This window comes from Macaca nemestrina, chromosome 17, assembly GCF_043159975.1.
Source record: "Macaca nemestrina isolate mMacNem1 chromosome 17, mMacNem.hap1, whole genome shotgun sequence".
In the NCBI taxonomy this organism is placed as follows: Eukaryota; Metazoa; Chordata; class Mammalia; order Primates; family Cercopithecidae; genus Macaca; species Macaca nemestrina.
The window spans coordinates 66,615,457-66,634,285 of NC_092141.1; the positions used below are offsets into that span (position 1 = coordinate 66,615,457).

The window sequence follows — 18,829 nt, forward strand, 5'->3', positions numbered from 1 at the left end:
TTAGTAGAGACGGGGTTTCACCGTGTCAGTCAGGATGGTCTCGATCTCCTGACCTCGTGATCCACCTGTCTCGGCCTCCCAAAGTGCTGGGATTACAGGTTTGAGCCACTGTGCCCGGCCGAGCCCGTCATTTCTTGATGATTTGTTGAAACACAGTATGCTGGGGCAGTCAGAGAGGAGAGGGAGGGGCATATGGCAAAAAGAGTTAGAGGGAAAGAGCTTTGCCTCAGTATATTTAATATGTGCAGTTCTCAAATCCTCACCCATCCCTTACAGATGGAGTCTTCTGGCACAGGTATGTGGGCAGAGAAGACTTCTGAGGCTACAGTAGGGGCGTCCATAGGGACTGACAGGTGCCAGTCTTGCTCAATCACAGGAGAGAATACTGTGCCCTTCCTCTCTGACAGGGCAGCGAATACTTACTGTGCCAAGGGTGAATGATGAAAGCTCCTTCACCACAGAAGCACCACAAAGCTGTACCATCCACTCCAGTTGATCTAAAATGGACATTTAGATGTAAAATCACCGCAGTAATCTGTGTACTTAACTCAGGTCCTCTACCCTACACTCTCCGGATGAAGGCTTATAGCAAGACCTCTCAGTGGGAGAGTCTCTCTCTGCTCCAAAGGACAATGGTCTTAAAATACCAGGGGTATGGATTTTAAGTCAATTTGCCACTGATATGCTATGTACTCTGGTTATCAGTCTCCATAAGGCCACTTGGTAGAAGGTTTGACAGTCTCTCAAATAAAATGCTTGAAAGAAAAAAAAAATCGAAGATCTAATTTCCATTAATTTGCTAAATTGCTGGCTAAGACACTGTGTGAAAAAACACCCACCTTCCTTCCCTCCCTTTCTCCCTTCATCCTAATTCTGTGTTGGTAATTGATAATCATGGCCACTGAAAATACCATACTTGGTGGTAATTACTGTAAATGTCAAGAGATGGGAAGATAATTCATCCAGTCAAAAAAATACACGTCATCCGGGTTAGAGACTCAGCAGGGAAAGGCTACATGCTGAGCTGGAATCCATATACTCAGGGGGAAAGAAATCAGAAGAGACTGTGGAGATGTTCTCCGTGTACCTGGAAAATCAGAACTGCCCAATGGGCCCTGTTGGATGTGTTCTTCAAGACATTCATGTATGTTGCTCTTTCCCATCAGCCTGTTTCTGGGAATTGCTGAGGTGCTCCTGTCTGTCTGACTGAACGAAGGCTGACTAACTCACCCCCAAAATAGTACTTGCTGGCAACCCTGGTTTGCACTATACCAAAGTAAAAAAACACAGAAATCCTTGAGTGGAACTTGGAAATTTCATAAAAATCCAATTGATAACTAATAAAGAGGATGGAAACAAAATTACATTGCTGCCAGGTTTTCTTGCTGTCACTCATCTGCCTGTGACCAGATGCTAAGGCCTTCCTCTAAGGTGTAAGAGGACCTAAGTCCATGGGCAGAAGCAGGCATAGGAGGCAAAGGTGGGTAGCTTTTGCTGTGAAAAGAACCAACCAAATTTATACACACACCAGGGCCTTTGTGCTGCGCAACTCCAGGTGAGCTTTATTGCAGTCCTAAGTATAACATTGTATTCAGTGTCAAGTTTAATTAGAAAATGTTCACCAAGAGGGCTGGGTGCGGTGGCTCAGGCCTGTAATCCCAGCACTTCAGGAGGCCGAGGCGGGTGGATCATGAGGTCAGGAGATCGAGACCATCCTGGCTAACAAGGTGAAACCCCGTCTCCACTAAAAAAAAAAAATTCAAAAAATTAGCTGGGCGTGGTGGCACACGCCTGTAGTCCCAGCTACTTGGGAGGCTGAGGCAGGAGAATCGTTTGAACTCGGGAGGTGGAGGTTGCAGTGAGCCAAGATCACGCCACTGCACTCCAGCCTGGGCAACAAAGACTCCATCTCAAAAAAAAAAAAAAAAAAAAAAAAAAAAAAATGTTCACCAAGATTCTTCCCCTGCTCTGGGTCTGTCCATGGTGGGCCAGCTGCTGTGCTTTCTTCTATGTAAGTAATGGTTTAGGAAGAGCAGAACTTCTTGAGTTTTACCTATCCAAAGGTATTTTCTCACTAACATGTTGGCACTAACAGCAGCTCGATGCCATCTGAATACATAACATACTAAATCCTAACTATTCACCACCTTCATGCTCTTGAGAAGGGGGACAAGGTATAGCTTTTTTTTTTTTTTGCCATAGGATAACATTTAGGTGCTGTTTTGTTTGGAGGGTGATAGAGAAATAGAATAGCCTTTACAACATCTCAGCAATCTGAGGAACCCCCATTGGGGGATCTTGCTTATAATACTCCACTATGTAAGACAAAGGCTGGTGCTGGAACTCTGCAGTTCTCCCAGGCTCTTACCTGTGGGCATGTTGGTGAAGGGCCCATAACAACAGATTTCTAGCCCCCTGAAGATCTGGAAGAGAGGAAGAGAGAGGGACAGGGGAATGGAGAGAAGGAAATCTAGTTATAAAAGAATATTGGCTTTTATCCAAAAAACAGACTTTCAAAAAGGAAGAGCTTTTTTCTTCTGTTCACCACCTGATGATTTCTGCTACTACTTCCCAGGGACAAGCAGTCCAATGTCCAGAACACTAAAGGATTTCGGAAGATCTTTTTGAAGTGCATATGTAGTTGACCTACACTCTATAGGCATTCTTTGTAGGTGCTTTTACTTGTTAGATGTAAGGGAAAAAAGGTCCTTCTGTATGTTTAATAAAAGGCTTGGATGGCTAGAAACTCAAAGCTATTGGCTGAAGTTTGATGTTTATCCAGACTTGGTACCTCAAGTACTCACCATGACCCCATCAGCAGAGGGGTCTATGTTGATTTTAGGTGTACATGCTCCTTGTCTCCTCTGACTTTTTTTTTTTTTCCTTCTTTTTGAGACGGAGTCTTACTCTGTCACTCAGGCTGGAGTGAAGTGGTGCAATCTGGGCTCACTGCAACCTCTGCCCCCAAGGTTCAAGTGATTCTCCTGCCTTAGCCTCCTGAGCAGCTGGGATTACAGGCGCCCACCACCACGCCTGGCTAATTTTTGTATTTTTAGTAGAGACAGGGTTTCGCCATGTTGGTCAGGCTGGTTTTGAACTCCTGACCTCGTTATCTGCCTGTCTTGGCCTTCCAAAGTGCTGGGATTACAGGCATGAGTCACTGCGTCCGGCCCTCTCTGACTTTCTTCTAGCCCCCTAAACATCTGTTCCTTCCTTCTCACTACTCTGAGAATGGCCATTGTATCTTTAGACCACCTAAGCAGTTTTTAATTTAGAAGTGAAGCCATGTTCTGCCTCTCCTCATTGAACTGGTCTGACTGCCTGGTTTCCTGAAGACACAGATCACACTGCACCACCTCTTCCACTTACAGGGTTTGGCAACACTGTTCAAAACAACTTTCTGTGATAGTCACAGTGTTCTATATCTATGCTAATAAGGTAGCCATGAGTCACATATAGTTATTGGGCCCTGGAGATGTGGTTAGGGTGAATGAAGAACTAAACTTCATATTTTTCTTTTTTTTTTTTTTTTGAAGAGATGAGGTCTCATTTTGTCACTCAGGCTGGAGTACAGTGGCACGATCATAGCTTGCTGCAGCATTGAACTCCTGCACTCAAGCAATCCTCCCGCCTCAGCCTCCTAAGTAGCTGGGACTACAGGTGCACACCACCACGACTGGCTGATTTGTAAAATTTAACTTTAAACAGTCCCATGTGGCTGGTGGCAACAGTGTGGGACAGTGCAAATTCTCATATACACACTGGCATAGGTTCTTAGCAAAAAACTTGGGTATCACTTAAAAATAAACCCTAAAATTGTATCATTTGAATGGATATGTTTTGGGTGACTCTCATTGTCTTGACGGTCCCATTCTAATAAAAAGAAAATTGCCAAGGCCTAAAATTCACCTGGCTTCAAAGAGACTGCCATAGAGAAAAAAATCAGGAAGCTAAAAATACACAGATGGCCTTTTAGAAAGTGGTCACCCTCCCCCTTGACAGACAGACAGATGGACGGACGGACGGACGGACGGACAGACGGACACACATATACACACACACACTCTCTCTCTCTCTCTCTCTCCTGCCAGAGGGAAAAGAAAGGGCAGCAGGACAAGTCTGTTTTTTTTTTTTTGGGACGGAGTCTCGCACTGTCACCTGTGCTGGAGTGCAACGGCGTGATCTCAGCTCACTGCAACCTCTGCCTCCTGGGTTCAAGCAATTCTCCTGCCTCAGCCTCCCACGTAGCTGGGATTATAGGTGCACACCACCAATCCTGGCTATTTTTTTTTTTTTTGAGACAGAGTCTTGATCTGTAGCCCAGGCTGGAGTGCAGTGGTGCAATCTCGGCTCACTGAAAGTTCTGTCTCCCGGGTTTACGCCATTCTCCTGCCTCAGCCTCCCAAGTAGCTGGGACTACAGGCGCCTGCCACCACGCCCGGCTAATTTTTTGTATTTTTAGTAGAGACGGGTTTCACCATGTTAGCCAGGATGGTCTTGATCTCCTGACCTTGTGCTTCGTCCGCCTCAGCCTCCCAAAGTGCTGGGATTACAGGTGTGAGCAACCACGCCGGCCACATCTAGCTAATTCTTTGTATTTTTAGTAGAGACGGGGTTTCACTATGTTGGCCAGGCTGGTCTTGAACTCCTGACCTCATGATACACCCGCCTCAGCCTCCCAAAGACAAATCTGTTTGTTTTAAGGGACAGCATCCATCTGTGCCACTCTCACTATCTGTATGAATAAACTGCACCCCCAACCTGTTGATAGGACCTGCATGTTCATAATGCTAGAAGTTCTCTCCAGGCAGCTAGCTGGAGCCAAATGCTGACATGAAAAGTACAAAATATTAGGAATGCTTATATCCAGGCTAACACTCAGTGATGAGGATGTCTAGTTATGAGACAAGAAATCTGAAGTTTTGGGATGGGTGTGGTGGCTCATGCCTGTAATCCCAGCACTTTGGGAGGCTGAGGCAGGCGGATCACGAGGTCAAAAGATTGAGACCACCTTGGCTAACACAGTGAAACCCCTGTCTCTACTAAAAATACAAAAAATTAGCCGGGCGTGGTGGGGGGGTGCCTGTAGTCCCAGCTACTCAAGAGGCTGAGGCAGGAGAACGGCGTGAACCTGGAAGGCGGAGCTGGTAGTGAGCCAAGACCACGCCACTGCACTCCAGCCTGGGTGACAGAGCGAGACTCCGTCTCAAATTAAAAAAAAGAAAAAGGAAAAAAATAAATTTGAAATTTCAGGCTGAGTGCAGTGGCCTGTAATACCAGCACTTTGGGAGGCCGAGGTGGGTGGATCACCTGAGGTCGGGAGTTCAAGACCAGCCTGACCAACATGGAGAAACCCTATCTCTACTAAAAATACAAAATTAGCTGGATGTGGTGGCATATGCCTGTAATCCTAGTTACTTGGGAGGCTGAGGCAGGAGAATCACTTGAACCCGGGAGGCAGAGATTGCGGTGAGCCGAGATCGCGCCATTGTACTCCAGCCTGGGCAACAAGAGCAAAACTTCATCCTCCCACAAAAAAAAAAAAAAAAAAAAAAAGGAAATGCGAAGTTTCACCTCTACACATACATTTCTCTTCCAGAGAAAAATACTATGGTGACATTTAGTATCCTCAGAATGTCATTACTTTGACCACATACTTTCCATTATTGCTATTCTGCACAGAGGAAAAAATCCAAAGCACTAGAATTTCTTTTTAAAGAAAGGAAGAATCTTGTGCTAATACTGCCTAGCATACAGTGGAGGAAAAACAGAGGACTGGTTCACATGGTGCTCCCCTGTGGTAAAGGCAGAAGCAGAAATAAGGCCAGCAGCTTTTCTTGGCATCTGGAACAATTACTTGATAGGCTCAGAAGGTAAAAACAGGCTGACCTCAAGAGTTCAAAACTCCAGGCTTGATTTGTGATCATGTCCCAAAGCAGTTTTCCTTAGGAAATTACCTCTACTGGTTCCCTGTTAAGTTTCTATAAAAGAACAGAAAGTGCTCAGTAGAAGGATGTTTTGTTTTGTTTTGAGACAAGGTCTCACAATGTTGGCTAGGCTGGAGTGCAGTAGCACCATCAAGGCTTGCTGCAGCCTCGATCTCCCAGGCTCAAGCATTCTTCTCACCTCAGTCTCCTGAGTAGCTGGGAATACAGGAGTGTGCTACAACACCCAATTAATTTTTAAATTTTTTTGTAGAGACAGAGTCTTACTATGTTGCCCAGGCTAGTCTTGAACTCCTGGGCTCAAGTGATCCTCCTGCCTTGGCCTCCTAAAGTGCTGGGATTACAGGCGTGAGACGCTGCACCCAGCTCGGATTTTTTTTTTTTTTTTGAGACGAAGTCTCCCTCTTGTCCCCAGGCTGGAGTGCAGTGGCGCAATCTTGGCTCACTGCAACCTCTGCCTCCCAGGTTCAACCGATTCTCCAGCCTCAGCCTCCTGAGTAATCCCGAGCTGGGATTACAGGTGCCTGCCACCATACCCAGCTAATATTTGTATTTTTAGTAGAGATGGGGTTTCACCATGTTGGCCAGGCTGGTCTCTAACTCTTGACCTCAGGTGATCCACCTGCCTTGGGCTCCCAAAGTGCTGGGATTAGAGGCATGAGCCACTGTGACCGGCCTGGGATGTTCTGAAATGGCTAGCAGTGCACACTTGAAAAAGGAAGAAAAGCAAACTGGGAACATAGCACTTAGGGAGCTGAGAAAGCAGCCAGCTCAGGCCTGACAGGTAGGTGTGAAATCTTGCACAGAGTTCTCCCTGAGAGGAAGTCACAGTTCTGACTATGTCATCTGCTACAATATGATCTGGAGAAAGTCATTGAGTCTTCTTGGGTCTCATCTGCAAAATTGTTAGAATGCTCCATTTTTTTTCCCTCTGTGAAGCCTTCAATAACTTTTCAAGAAACTATGGTATTGTTAAGAGTTTAGAGTTGGAGGCCGGGTGCAGTGGCTCATGCCTGTAATCCCAGCACTTTGGGAGGCCGAGGTGGGTGGATCACTGGAGGCCAGGAGATGAAGGCCAGCCTGGCCAACATGGCAAAACTCCATCTCTAATAAAAATATAAAAATTAAGGCTGGGGGCCGGGCGCGGTGGCTCACGCCTGTAATCCCAGCACTTTGGGAGGCCGAGGCGGGCGGATCACAAGGTCAGGAGATCGAGACCACGGTGAAACCCCGTCTCTACTAAAAATTACAAAAAATTAGCCGGGCGCGGTTGTGGGTGCCTGTAGTCCCAGCTACTCGGGAGGCTGAGGCAGGAGAATGGCGTGAACCCGGGAGGCGGAGCTTGCAGTGAGCCGAGATCGCGCCACTGCACTCCAGCCTGGGCTGGGCGACAGAGCGAGACTCCGTCTCAAAAAAAAAAAAAAAAAAAAAAAAAAAAAAAATTAAGGCTGGAATGGTGGCTCACCCCTGTAATCCCAGCACTTCGGGAGCCTGAGGCGGGCAGATCATCTGAGGTCAGGAATTTGAGACCAGCCTGGCTAACATGTTGAAACCCTGTTTCTACTAAAAATACAAAAAATTATCTGGGTGTGGTGGCAAGTGCCTGTAATCCCAGCTATTTGGGAGGCTAAGGCACAAGAATCACTTGAACCTGCGCTGGAGGCTGCAGTGAGCTGAGATTGCGCCACTGCACTCCAGACTGGCCAACAGAATGAGACAAAAAATTAGCTAGGTGTGGTGGCACATGCCTGTAATCCTAGCTACTTGGGAGACCAAGGCACAAGAATTGCTTGAACTTGGGAAGTAAAAGTTCCTCCCAAGTTCAGTAAGCAGAGATAGCGGCACTGCACTCCAGCCTGGGTGACAGAGCAAGACTCTGGCCCGAAAAATAAATTAACAAAGAGTTTAGACTTGGAGCTAGACTCCCTGAGTTCAACTTCTAGTTCCATCACTTACTAGCTGTGTGACTCTGGGCAACTTATTCAACCTCTCTGAACCTAAATTTTCACATTTGTAATATAGGCATAATTACAGTACATAGCTCATAGAGTTGTCATAAAATTGTTAATTACTTAAAACATGGTTGGGCCTTTACAGCAGCCCCTGGCATAAAGTGATCTTTTTTTTTTTTTGAGACCTTCTCTCTGTCGTCCAGGCTGGAATGCAGTGGCGCAATCTCGGTTCACTGCAACCCCCACCTCTTGGGATCAAGAGATACTCTCAACTCACCCTTCCAAGTAGTTGGAACTGCAGGTATATGCCACCACGCCTGGCTAATTTTTGTATATTTTTTTTTGGTAGAAATGGGGTTTTGCCATGTTGCCCAGGCTGGTATCGAACTCCTTGGCTCAAGCGATCTGCCTGCCTCAGCCTCCCAAAGTGCTGGGATAACTAACAGGAATGAGCCACTGTGCCTGGCCTAGTGAACAGTGTATAAATTTTAGCTATTATTAGCCAGGCACGGTGGCTCATGCCTGTAATCCCAGCACTTGGGGAGGCCAAGGCAGGTAGATCACAAGGTCAGGGGTTCAAGACCAGCCTGGGCAAGATAGTTAAACCCTGCCTCTACTAAAAACTATAAAAATTAGCTGGGTGCAGAGGCAGGCGCCTGTCATCCCAGCTACTCGGGAGGCTGAGGCAGGAGAATTGGTTGAACCTAGGCGGCAGAGGTTGCAGTGAGCTGAGATTGTGCCGCTGCACTCAAGCCTGGGCGACAGAGTGAGATTTCGTCTCAAAAAAAAAAAATAGCTATTATTAATCACTTCCTCTTCTATGCTTCCACAGACAGCACTGTGTATGGCTTGCTCACAGCATTTACCACACTGCTTTAGAGAAAGACACTCTAGGCTGGGCGTGATGGCTCACGCCTGTAATCCTAGCACTTTGGGAGGCTGAGTTGGGGGGATCACCTGAGATCTGGAGTTCGAGACCAGCCTGGCCAACACAGTGAAACCCTGTCTCTACTAACAATACAAAAAATGAGCCCAGTGTGGTGGCAATGCCTATAATCCCAGCTACTTGAGAGGCTGAGGCAGAACAATTGCTTGAATCTGGGAAGCGGAGTTTTCAGTGAGCTGAGATCGTACCACTGCACTCCAGCCTGGATGACAGAGTGAGACTCCGTCTCGGGAAAAAAAAAAAACGGAGAGAGAGAGAGAAAGACACCCCAGTGAAGTGAAAAGAGCAAAGGCTTTAGATTCCCATCTGCTTAAAGTCTCAGCTCTTCCACTTATCAGCTGAGATCTGAACCCCAGACAGGAATCCAAATTATACAGCCTCTCTAAATATCTTAGTTCTATCATTCATAAAGTAGAGACAATACTTATTTATGTGGTTGGAATGGAAGAGTGAAAAAAGAAACTGCATGAAAGTATCTAAGCAGTGTGTATGTATGTAGTAAGTCTTACGAGATGAAGTGGCCCATCTCTGTAAAGGGAACTGGAATACAGAGTGGTGTGGTAAGATTTTTGTCAACTTGAGGGAGGGAGCTTTACCTTTCTGTCTGGGGATTCTCTTGCTCGCTTTGGACCTTGGTGGTTTCTTCCATTGACCACATCTCCTCTGACTTCAAAATCATGCTGAAGGAAACCAAACACAAACCATCAGGATCAGAGAAAGAGAAGCTTCCTTCAATGGAAGTGGAGCAGACATGTCATGTTTAAGGCATTCAGGCCAGGGGCAGTGGCTCACGCCTGTAATACCAGCACTTTGGGAGGCCGAGGTGGTTGGATCATTTGAGGTCAGGTGTTTGAGACCAGCCTAGCCAACATGGTGAAACTCCGCTTAACTAAAAAAAACCAAAAAACAAAAAAACACAAGGCTGGGTGCAGCGGCTCACGCCTGTAATCCTAGCACTTTGGGAGGCTGAGGCGGGCAGATTACTTGAGGTCAGGAGTTCGAAACCAGTCTGACCAACATGGTGCAACCTTCTATCTACTACAAATACAAAAAATTAGTTGGGTGTGGTGGCAGGCGCCTGTAATCCCAGCTACTTGGGAGGCTGAGGCAGGAGAATCTTTTGAACCCAGGAGGTGGAGGTTGCAGTGAGTCGAGATGGTGCCACTGCACTCCAGCCTGGGTGACAGAGCAAGACTCCATCTCAAAAAATTAAAAATAAAGTTAAAAAAAATACAAAAATTAGCTGGGCGTGGTGGCGTGCGCCTGTAGTCCCAGTTACTTCCTAGCTACTTGGGAGGCTGAGGCGTGAGAATTGCTTGAAACCGGGAGGCGGAAGTTGCAGTGAGCCAAGATCATGCCACTGCACTCCAGCTGGGGTGACAGAGTGAAACTCTGTCTCAAGAAAAAAAAAAAAAAAAAAAAAATTAAGGCATTCAGAATTGCCAGGCAGGTAGTAGCTGGACACCAATGGCTCACACCTATAACCCTAGCACTTTGGGAGGCTGAGGCAGGAGGATGGCTTGAGACCAGGAGCTTGAGATCCACCTGGGCAACGCAGTGAGATCCCTTCTCTACAAAAAAGATATATAGAATTTCAGTCAGGCATAGTTGCATGTGCCTGTAGTCCCAATTTATTGAAAAGCTGAAGCTGGAGGGTCACTTGAGCCCAGGAGTTGGAGGCTGCAGTGAACTATGATCATACCACCACACTCCCGCCTGGGTGACAAAGTGAGACCTGGCTAAAAACAAACAAACAAACGAAAGAAAAAAAAAGAATTGCTGGGCAGAGATTTGACAAAAAAGAAAGTAAAATCATTCTTTTTGGTAGACCAGGTGAAATGATCAGTATCTCAGCTGTTGAAATCAATTCACTGAAGCAAATCTTTGTGTGCAGAAATTAACAGTCAGCTTTTCACCTCACTTGGGACTTAATGTATCTTGATTTTCAACATCTATCTCCTCTCAAAACATTTACTTAGCGTTTAGATTAAACTGCTAATATTTTGCTGTTATAAAGGTAACTGAAAAATTCCCTTTCTCCTAAATCAATTGCATATTATCATCTAAGGAAATAAAGGCTTTTCAGATTTCCACTGAGAGATTTACACAGTTAACACAACCAAAATGATAAGATATACATTCAATACACTAAAGAAAGTTAGAGGTTTTTCGTAATCACTATTATGACTAGTCATGGACATGAGAATAAAGAATAATGAGACTGGGGAGAAACTTGAGGAAGAATGCTCAGAAACAAGTCTGACTGAAACTCACATTGTAGGGAAGGCCTTATGTGTTGCCAAGAGTATTGTGAAGAAAAAGAGTATAACCACCGGCTATTACTAGGGGAAGAATATCTGACATTTCCTAGTTACTTGAATGAGGAGTCTAGTGATAAATTTTTCAGAAGACTCCCATGTTTATAGTCCTCCTTGTACTCCTGAGCTTCATACGATGTGTCCAACTGCCTACTTAACTTCTCTATCCAGATGTCTAGTATACATCTCAAAATTCACGCATCTGGCCAGGCACAGTGGCTCACACCTGTAATCCCAGCACTTTGGGAGGCCAAGGTGGGTGGATCACCTGATGTCAGGAGTTCAAGGCCAGCCTCAGCCTGGCCAACATGCCACTGTGCTCAGCTAATTTTTTATATTTTCAGTAGAGACAAGGTTTTACCATGTTGACCAGGCTGGTCTCGAACTCCTGACCTCAAGTGATCCAACCACCTCAGTCACCCAAACTGCTGGGATTACAGGCATGAGCCACCACGCCCGGCCTATAAAATTACTTTCACATTTTATTTTGCCTGATCTGTTGTCATAGAAGTTCTCAGATGGCTGCTCTAAAATTGTTCCTTCTCCTACACTCTATCTTATTTACTTCTCACTGTTCTCAGTATCATAAAGTGCAACATCTTTTTGAAGCAATTTGAATTATAAAGATACATTTGCATGTGTATATATATGTATATACGCATATGCACACACACACACTTTTTTTTAAGAGATAGGGTCTTGCTCTGTGCAAGTGTTAAGAGTGCAGTGGTATGATCATAGCTCACTGCAGCCTTGAACTCCTGGGCTCAAGTGATTCTTCTGGCTTAGCTTCCTCAGTAGCTAAGACTACAGGTGCACATTGCCATGCCTGGCTAATTAAAAAAAAAATTTTGTGGAGACAGAGTCTCACTATGTTGCCCAGGCTGGTTTGAAACTCCTGGCCTCAAGTAATCTTCCTGTCTCAGCCTCCCAAAGTGCTGAGATTATAAGTGTTGAGCCACTGCACCTGGACTGCATATTAATATGAAGAGTTTTCTTCAACAACACTGAACAGTTTTCTACAAAGGTATATGCAAATGGGCACACTTCTTATCTTATGAATGTTTTCTTTCCCTTTATAAACTCCTTTTCCTTTCTCTTTTCCTCAAAGAAAGGACTTTCTTTTGAAATCTAGAACAAATGAGAACAGAGGATATCCTGGTTTGCTCTGCAAATTTTTTTTTTTAAGACGGAGTCTTGCTCTGTTGCCAGGCTGGAGTGCAGTGGCGTGATCTTGGCTCATTGCAACTTCTGCCTCCTGGGTTCAAGCGATTCTCCTGCCTTAGCCTCCTGAGTAGCTGGGACTACAGGCACGTGCTCCCACGCCTGGGTAATTTTTTGTATTTTAGTAGAGACAGGGTTTCACCATGTTGCCCAGGCTGATCTCGAACTCCTGAGCTCAGGCAATCTACCTGCCTTGGCCTCCCAAAGTGTTAGGATTACAGGCATGAGCCACCGCACCTGGCTTTTTTTTTTTTTTTGATGGAGTTTTGTTCTTGTTGCCCAGGTTGGAGTGCAATGGCGCTATCTCAGCTCACTGCAACCCCCACCTCCCCGGTTCAAGTGATTCTCCTGCCTCAGCCTCTTGAGTAGCTGGGATTACAGGCATGCGCCACCATGCCCGGCTAATTTTGTATTTTTAGTAGAAATGGGGTTTCTCCATGTTGGTCAGGCTGGTCTTGAACTCCCGACCTCAGGTGATCCGAACACTTCAGCCTCCCAAAGTGCTGGGATTATAGGTGTGAGTCACCGTGCCTGGCCTGCATAACTCTTGATGATCCCCATAATCATGGAAAATTTGTGCATTAAGGAAAGTGGTGCATTGATGGAAGGAAGCAAATACATTTTTAACTATATGACTGAATGACACCATGTCTCTGATTAGTTTGTAATATCAAGTACTTACCTCATTCAGCATTTTTCTTTCTTTAATAGACTGGGTCACCCCTAAGGAGATCATAGAAAAGACAGGTTACACACAGCAGAAGAACGTGCTATTTTCATGGAGATGGAGAGGTCAGCGATTCACAAAAGAGCACAGGAAGAATGACAGAGGAGAGGTCCCTTCCCTCTAAAGCCACAGCCCTTTAATAAGGCTTGTAGCAGCAGTTTCTTTCTGGAGACACAGTTGATGTTTAATTTAAACATTATAAGTTTGCCTGCTGCACATGGATTCCTGCCAACTATTAAATAAATCCCTAGTTCATATGCTAACATTGCTAGATTAGGTCCTATTAGTTATAAAAGAGACCCATTTTCCCAGCATCACCAGTTTATCTGAACAAAGTGATACGCATTAAAGATAAAGGTAGTTTAGTGTTACAATTAAAGACCTTTCAGTAACTCACACTCAGCATCAGCAAAAACCTTAGGTGTTAAATGTTAGGTGTAAAAATGCAATTCTGAGGTGTTAAAGGGAGGAGGGGAGAAATCGTATTATACTTACAGAAATAGCTAACTACCCATTTTCCTCCCGCAATTCCCAGAAAATATTTCAGCGTCCGTTCACACACAAACTCAGCATCTGCAGAATGAAAGACATTCAAAGGATTAGAAGTTGAAAACAAAATCAGGAATTGCTGTCCTAAGAAGCTAAAGAGCCTCAGTTTCTTACACTCCCAAGATCAATCTAGATTTATGATTCCAAAACCCCTGGTGACAGAATCAGAGGCTGAAAACACCATTAATTATAACCAGCAGGTGTGGATCTTTGGAAGTCTAGGGAAGGCTGATATAAAGTTAAGACCAGAGGAATGTCTGTCCACTCCCTCTCCCCAACACCCATCTTCTAGATGCCAAGGCTAGCTATAGAACTCCATTATAGTGTTCAAGGAATTAGCAATTATCCATGTCAATAGTTTTGATTAATGTGGACGGAGAACATCTATATTACTAGATGGCAATATGTGAAAGGAGAAGAAAACAGTATTGTTGAAAACCTAAATCTGAAATGTCAATGTAATGACAAATTTTCACCCCTAGAATGTCTACCTGGGGCGGGTGCGGTGGCTCACGCCTGTAATCCCAGCACTTTGGGAGGCCGAGACGGGTGGATCACGAGGTCAGGAGATCAAGACCATCCTGGCTAACATGGTGAAACCCTGTCTCTACTGAAAATACAAAAAAAATTAGCCGGGTACCTGTAGTCCCAGCTACATGGGAGGTTGAGGCAGGAGAATGGCGTGAACCTGGGAGGTGGAGCTTGCAGTGAGTGGAGATAGCACCACTGCACTCCAGCGTGGGCGACAGAGCGAGACTCCGTCTCAAAAAAAAAAAAAAAAAAAGTCTACCTGGGGAGTTCTAACCCTCTAATATTCTCCTGAGAGGGATAGGAGAATACAGTGCAGAGCTTCTATATAAGTATTTCAGAAAGCAGTAGCTAAAGAATCACTTGTTTATTTCCCAGTGTTTTAAAGGCCCTTCTGAAGAACTAAGCAAACTAAGGAAAGACCATTTAGTTTTAAACAGGAGAAATGTATTTAACTAAATCCTAAACAAAGCAGGCTATCTGCAAGCAGTAGCAGCAGCCATGCTCCCTCACAGAATTCCTTATAATTTTTGAAGTTTTTTGTTTAACTGCTACAAAAGCTGATTTAATAATATGTATTAAACTTGAACATTTTAGTTCAGTTTTAGTTCAAAAGTAGCAAATGTATTAGGTTTGAGTTTAAAGACTGAACTACTTTAGATTTGATTTGCATTTTTTTTTTTTTTTTTGAGACGGAGTCTTGCTCTGTTGCCCAGGCTGGAGTGCAGTGGTGTCATCTCGCCTTACTACAAGCTACGCCTCCCAGGTTCACGCCATTCTCCTGCCTCAACCTCCCAAGTAGCTGGGACTACAGGCACCTGCCACCATGCCCGGCTAATTTTTTGTATTTTTAGTAGAGATGGGGTTTCACTATGTTAGCCAGAATGGTCTCGATCTCCTGACCTCGTGATCCGCCGGCCTCGGCCTCCCAAAGTGCTGGGATTACAGGTGTGAGCCACCGCACCTGGCCTTAATTTGCATTGTCAAATTTTTTTACCTTTCACTAGCTTTGATGCAAACCTATAGCTTAAGGTATATTAAACTTTAATGATATTTTTCTCTAAAACAGTAGTTTGTAATAACTTTTTCTGGCACCTGGCTCCAATGAGCACTATCCTCTGACCCTGTGGTATAATTTTCATGAGTAAGTAGAAACCTAAGATCATAGAAGTTCTATGGCAATGTATCCAAGGGGTTTACATCCTCTCCTCAAGTGCCTGTATCTCTCCGAAAAGAATCATCATGGGCTGGGCGCGATGGCTCATGCCTGTAATCCCAGCACTTTGGGAGGCCGAGGCAGGTGGATCACCTGAGGTCAGGAGTTCAAGACCAGCCTGACCAACATGGAAAACCCCGTCTCTACTAAAAATACAAAATTAGGTGTGGTGGTACATGCCTGTAATCCTAGCTACTCAGGAGGCTGAGGCAGGAGACGTGCTTGAACCCAGGAGGGGGAGGTTGCAGCAAGCCAAGATCGTGCCATTGCACTCTGGCAGACTGGGAAACAAGAGTGAAACTCCACTTCAAAAAAAAAAAAAAAAAAAAAAAAAAATCATCATCGAGTGGACTGGAACACATCCAGAGAACCAACTTTGTTAGAAACATTTTAGACTTGAGCCACACAATCTGCATCTTCTGCGTCCTCCATGCACTCGTCTGCTTTCTGGAGCCCCATGAGTGAGTCTTACTTTTGTTCCACATAACAGTTCTCTTCCGGGTAGTGGTTCTTCAGATACTTGAAGACAGTGTCTTATTTCCTTAAATCTTCTCATTTCTTCTTCAAAAGACATTATTTCAAGTTACTTTTCTGCATCTTTACCATTTAACTCTGAATAAACACTCCCCAGTTTGTCAGTGACCATGTTAAAAACCAAGCACGGTGCTTAAAACAGACATCAGCTTTCAGGCAGTCACTCCAATGGAGAATACTGTGGGGCTCGGGATCTGTACTTCACTTGCTCCAGACCCTATGCTTGTGTTATTACGGCCCAGTTTCAAATAAGCTTTTTTAGCAGCCCTGAAATGTTTACTCAGATTTAGTTTTTAAGTCAACTAAAAACTCCCAGAGGTCTCCTGTATCACACAAGTTATAATTAAAACCTTAAAAAAGAAAGGTATAGAACAAATGATCTGTCCCCTTCCTTTTTTGGTTTTTCTTTTTTTTTTTTTGAGACGGAGTCTCACTCTGTCCCCCTTGCTGGAGTGCAGTGGCCGGATCTCAGCTCACTGCAAGCTCCGCCTCCCGGGTTCAGGCCATTCTCCTGCCTCAGCCTCCCGAGTAGCTGGGACTACAGGCGCCCGCCACCTCGCCCGGCTAGTTTTTTTGTATTTTTTAGTAGAGACGGGGTTTCACTGTGTTAGCCAGGATGGTCTCGATCTCCTGACCTCGTGATCCACCCGTCTCGGCCTCCCAAAGTGCTGGGATTACAGGCTTGAGCCACCGCGCCCGGCCTTTTTTTGGTTTTTCATATGTTAAGACTATCTCGGAGCTGTTACCAGACTTTTTTCCTGAAAAACTCTCAACATACTCAAACTAGGTGTTACATGAAGCTGGGGTCTCCAGGTTTTTCCTCAAAAACCTGCCTCCAGGTTTTTGTTGTTGTTGAGACGGAGTCTCACTCTGTCGCCAGGCTGGAGGGCAGCGGCACAATCTCAGCTCACTGCAACCTCAGCCTCCAGGGTTCAAGCAATTCTTCTGCGTCAGCCTCCCAAGTAGCTGGGATTACAGGTGCATACCACCACGCCCGGCTAATTTTTGTATTTTTAGTAGAGACAGGGTTTCACCATGTTGGCCAGGCTGATCTCGAACTCCTGACCTCAGGTGATCCACCTGCCTTGGCCTCCCAAAGTGCTGGGATTACACGTGTGAGCCACCACGGCCGGCCCACACTCCAAATCTTAAGCCAAAACAAAAGGGGGTAAGGAAGCAGCAAAACTATTATTTGTCTTTCATAAAGTAATTGATCGACTATTAGAAGACTATCATCCATGCTATGCTCAACAAATATTCTTACTTTTTCATTTTTTTTTTTTTTTTTTAAGATGGAGTCTTGCTCTGTCACCAGGCTGGAGTGCAATGGCATGATCTTGGCTCACTGCAACCTCCATCTCCCTGAGTATCAAGTGATACTCAGCCTCACGAGTAGCTGGGACTACAGGCGCACGTCACCATGCCCAGCTAATTTTTTTATTTTTTAGTAGAGACATCGTTTCACCATGCTGGCCAGGATGGTCTCGATCTCCTGACCTCATGATCTGCCCACCTTGGCCTCCCAAAGTGTTGCGATTACAGGCGTGAGCCACCATGCCTGGCCTCATGTGATTTTATGCAGCAAATGCAAAGTATTCTGTAAAGGTTCTTGGTATACCTGTTTTCATAACGACATGAGTAGTCTCTTCACTAATTAGATTAGTTAAAGCGATGTGGTATCTTCTGGCAAACTTGTACACGAGCATCTGAAATTAAATCAAATATTCCATTATCATGAGTTACCTCTAGTACACAGCTCAGAATACTAGTTATCCCACCATGGCATATGTTTACCTACGTAACAATCCTGCACGTTCTGCACATGTGTCCTGGAATTATTTAAGGTGAATTTTTTTTTTTTGAGACAGAGTCTTGCTCTGTTACCCAGGCTGGAGGTAAAATTTAAAAAAAAAAAGAAAAAATAATAATACCAGTTATCCTAGCTTTAAGTCTCTGTTTTTCTCAGAAAGGGTACATTTTAAAAAATTCTAAGATACCTGAAGTCTCGGCCGGGCACGGTGGCTCACGCCTGTAATCCCAGCACTTTGGGAGGCCGAGGCGGGCGGATCATGAAGTCAGGAGATGGAGATCATCCTGGCTAACACGGTGAAACCCCGTGTCTATTAAAAATACAAAAAATTAGCCGGGCGTGGTAGTCCCAGCTACTTGGGAGGCTGAGACAGGAGAATGGAGTGAACCCGGGAGGCGGAGCTTGCAGTGAGCCGAGAAGGCGCCACTGCACTCCAGCTTGGGCAAGAGTGCAAGACTCCATCCCCAGCCCTAAAAAGATACTTGAAGTCTCAAATAGTTTAATAAAAAATTATGTACACATCAGCAGACATAGAATTACAACTAAGGATTGAAAATAGTATTATACACCTACTATGTACCACAAACTTAAAACTTAAAAAAATATACATTGGGCCAGACACGGTGGCTCATGCCTATAACCCAGCACTTTGTGAAGCTAAGGTGGGACTCTTGAACCCACGAGTCTGAGACCAAGGCCAGCCTGGGCAATACTGTGAGATCGCATGTCTTAAAAAAAAAAAAAAAAAAAAAGTAAAAAGAAAAAATATATATTAATTTTGCTTTAATAGCTGATATCATCTGATTCCCTAAGACAGTTTCTTTGCATAGTGACACTCTACTATAAATTTATCAGCCTACACTTTATAAGCTGAGAGATAACTACCCTACACAGAAAGTTATGCTATAGACATATATGGCTTAAAACCAAGACTCAACCCTCTGATAGTTACAAAACACTGAAATCAAGATGTTACTAAAGGTCATTGCAAAAGCGATCAATTCTCTTGTAAGGAGAAGGCTTAGAAGGGGTTCATATTCCTCCCCAAAGAAATTTAGAGTCCTCTAGCTATTATCTATC

General features: G+C 44.8%; 1 protein-coding gene across 17 annotated transcripts in view; it reads right to left on the reverse strand.

Annotated features, from left to right (window-relative positions):
• Window positions 1-18,829, reverse strand: part of LOC105472075 (BRCA1 DNA repair associated) — an 86,779-nt gene that overhangs the window by 4,748 nt on the left and 63,202 nt on the right. For all 17 annotated transcript variants that reach the window (XM_011725004.3, XM_011725002.3, XM_071083197.1 and 14 more), the window contains 6 exons: window positions 17,558-17,645; window positions 13,608-13,685; window positions 13,068-13,108; window positions 9,440-9,523; window positions 2,369-2,423; window positions 424-497 (listed from right to left, as the gene is read on the reverse strand). In XM_011725004.3, coding sequence (XP_011723306.2) covers window positions 424-497; window positions 2,369-2,423; window positions 9,440-9,523; window positions 13,068-13,108; window positions 13,608-13,685; window positions 17,558-17,645 — 420 coding nt within the window. The remainder of the gene's footprint in view (window positions 1-423; window positions 498-2,368; window positions 2,424-9,439; window positions 9,524-13,067; window positions 13,109-13,607; window positions 13,686-17,557; window positions 17,646-18,829) is intronic.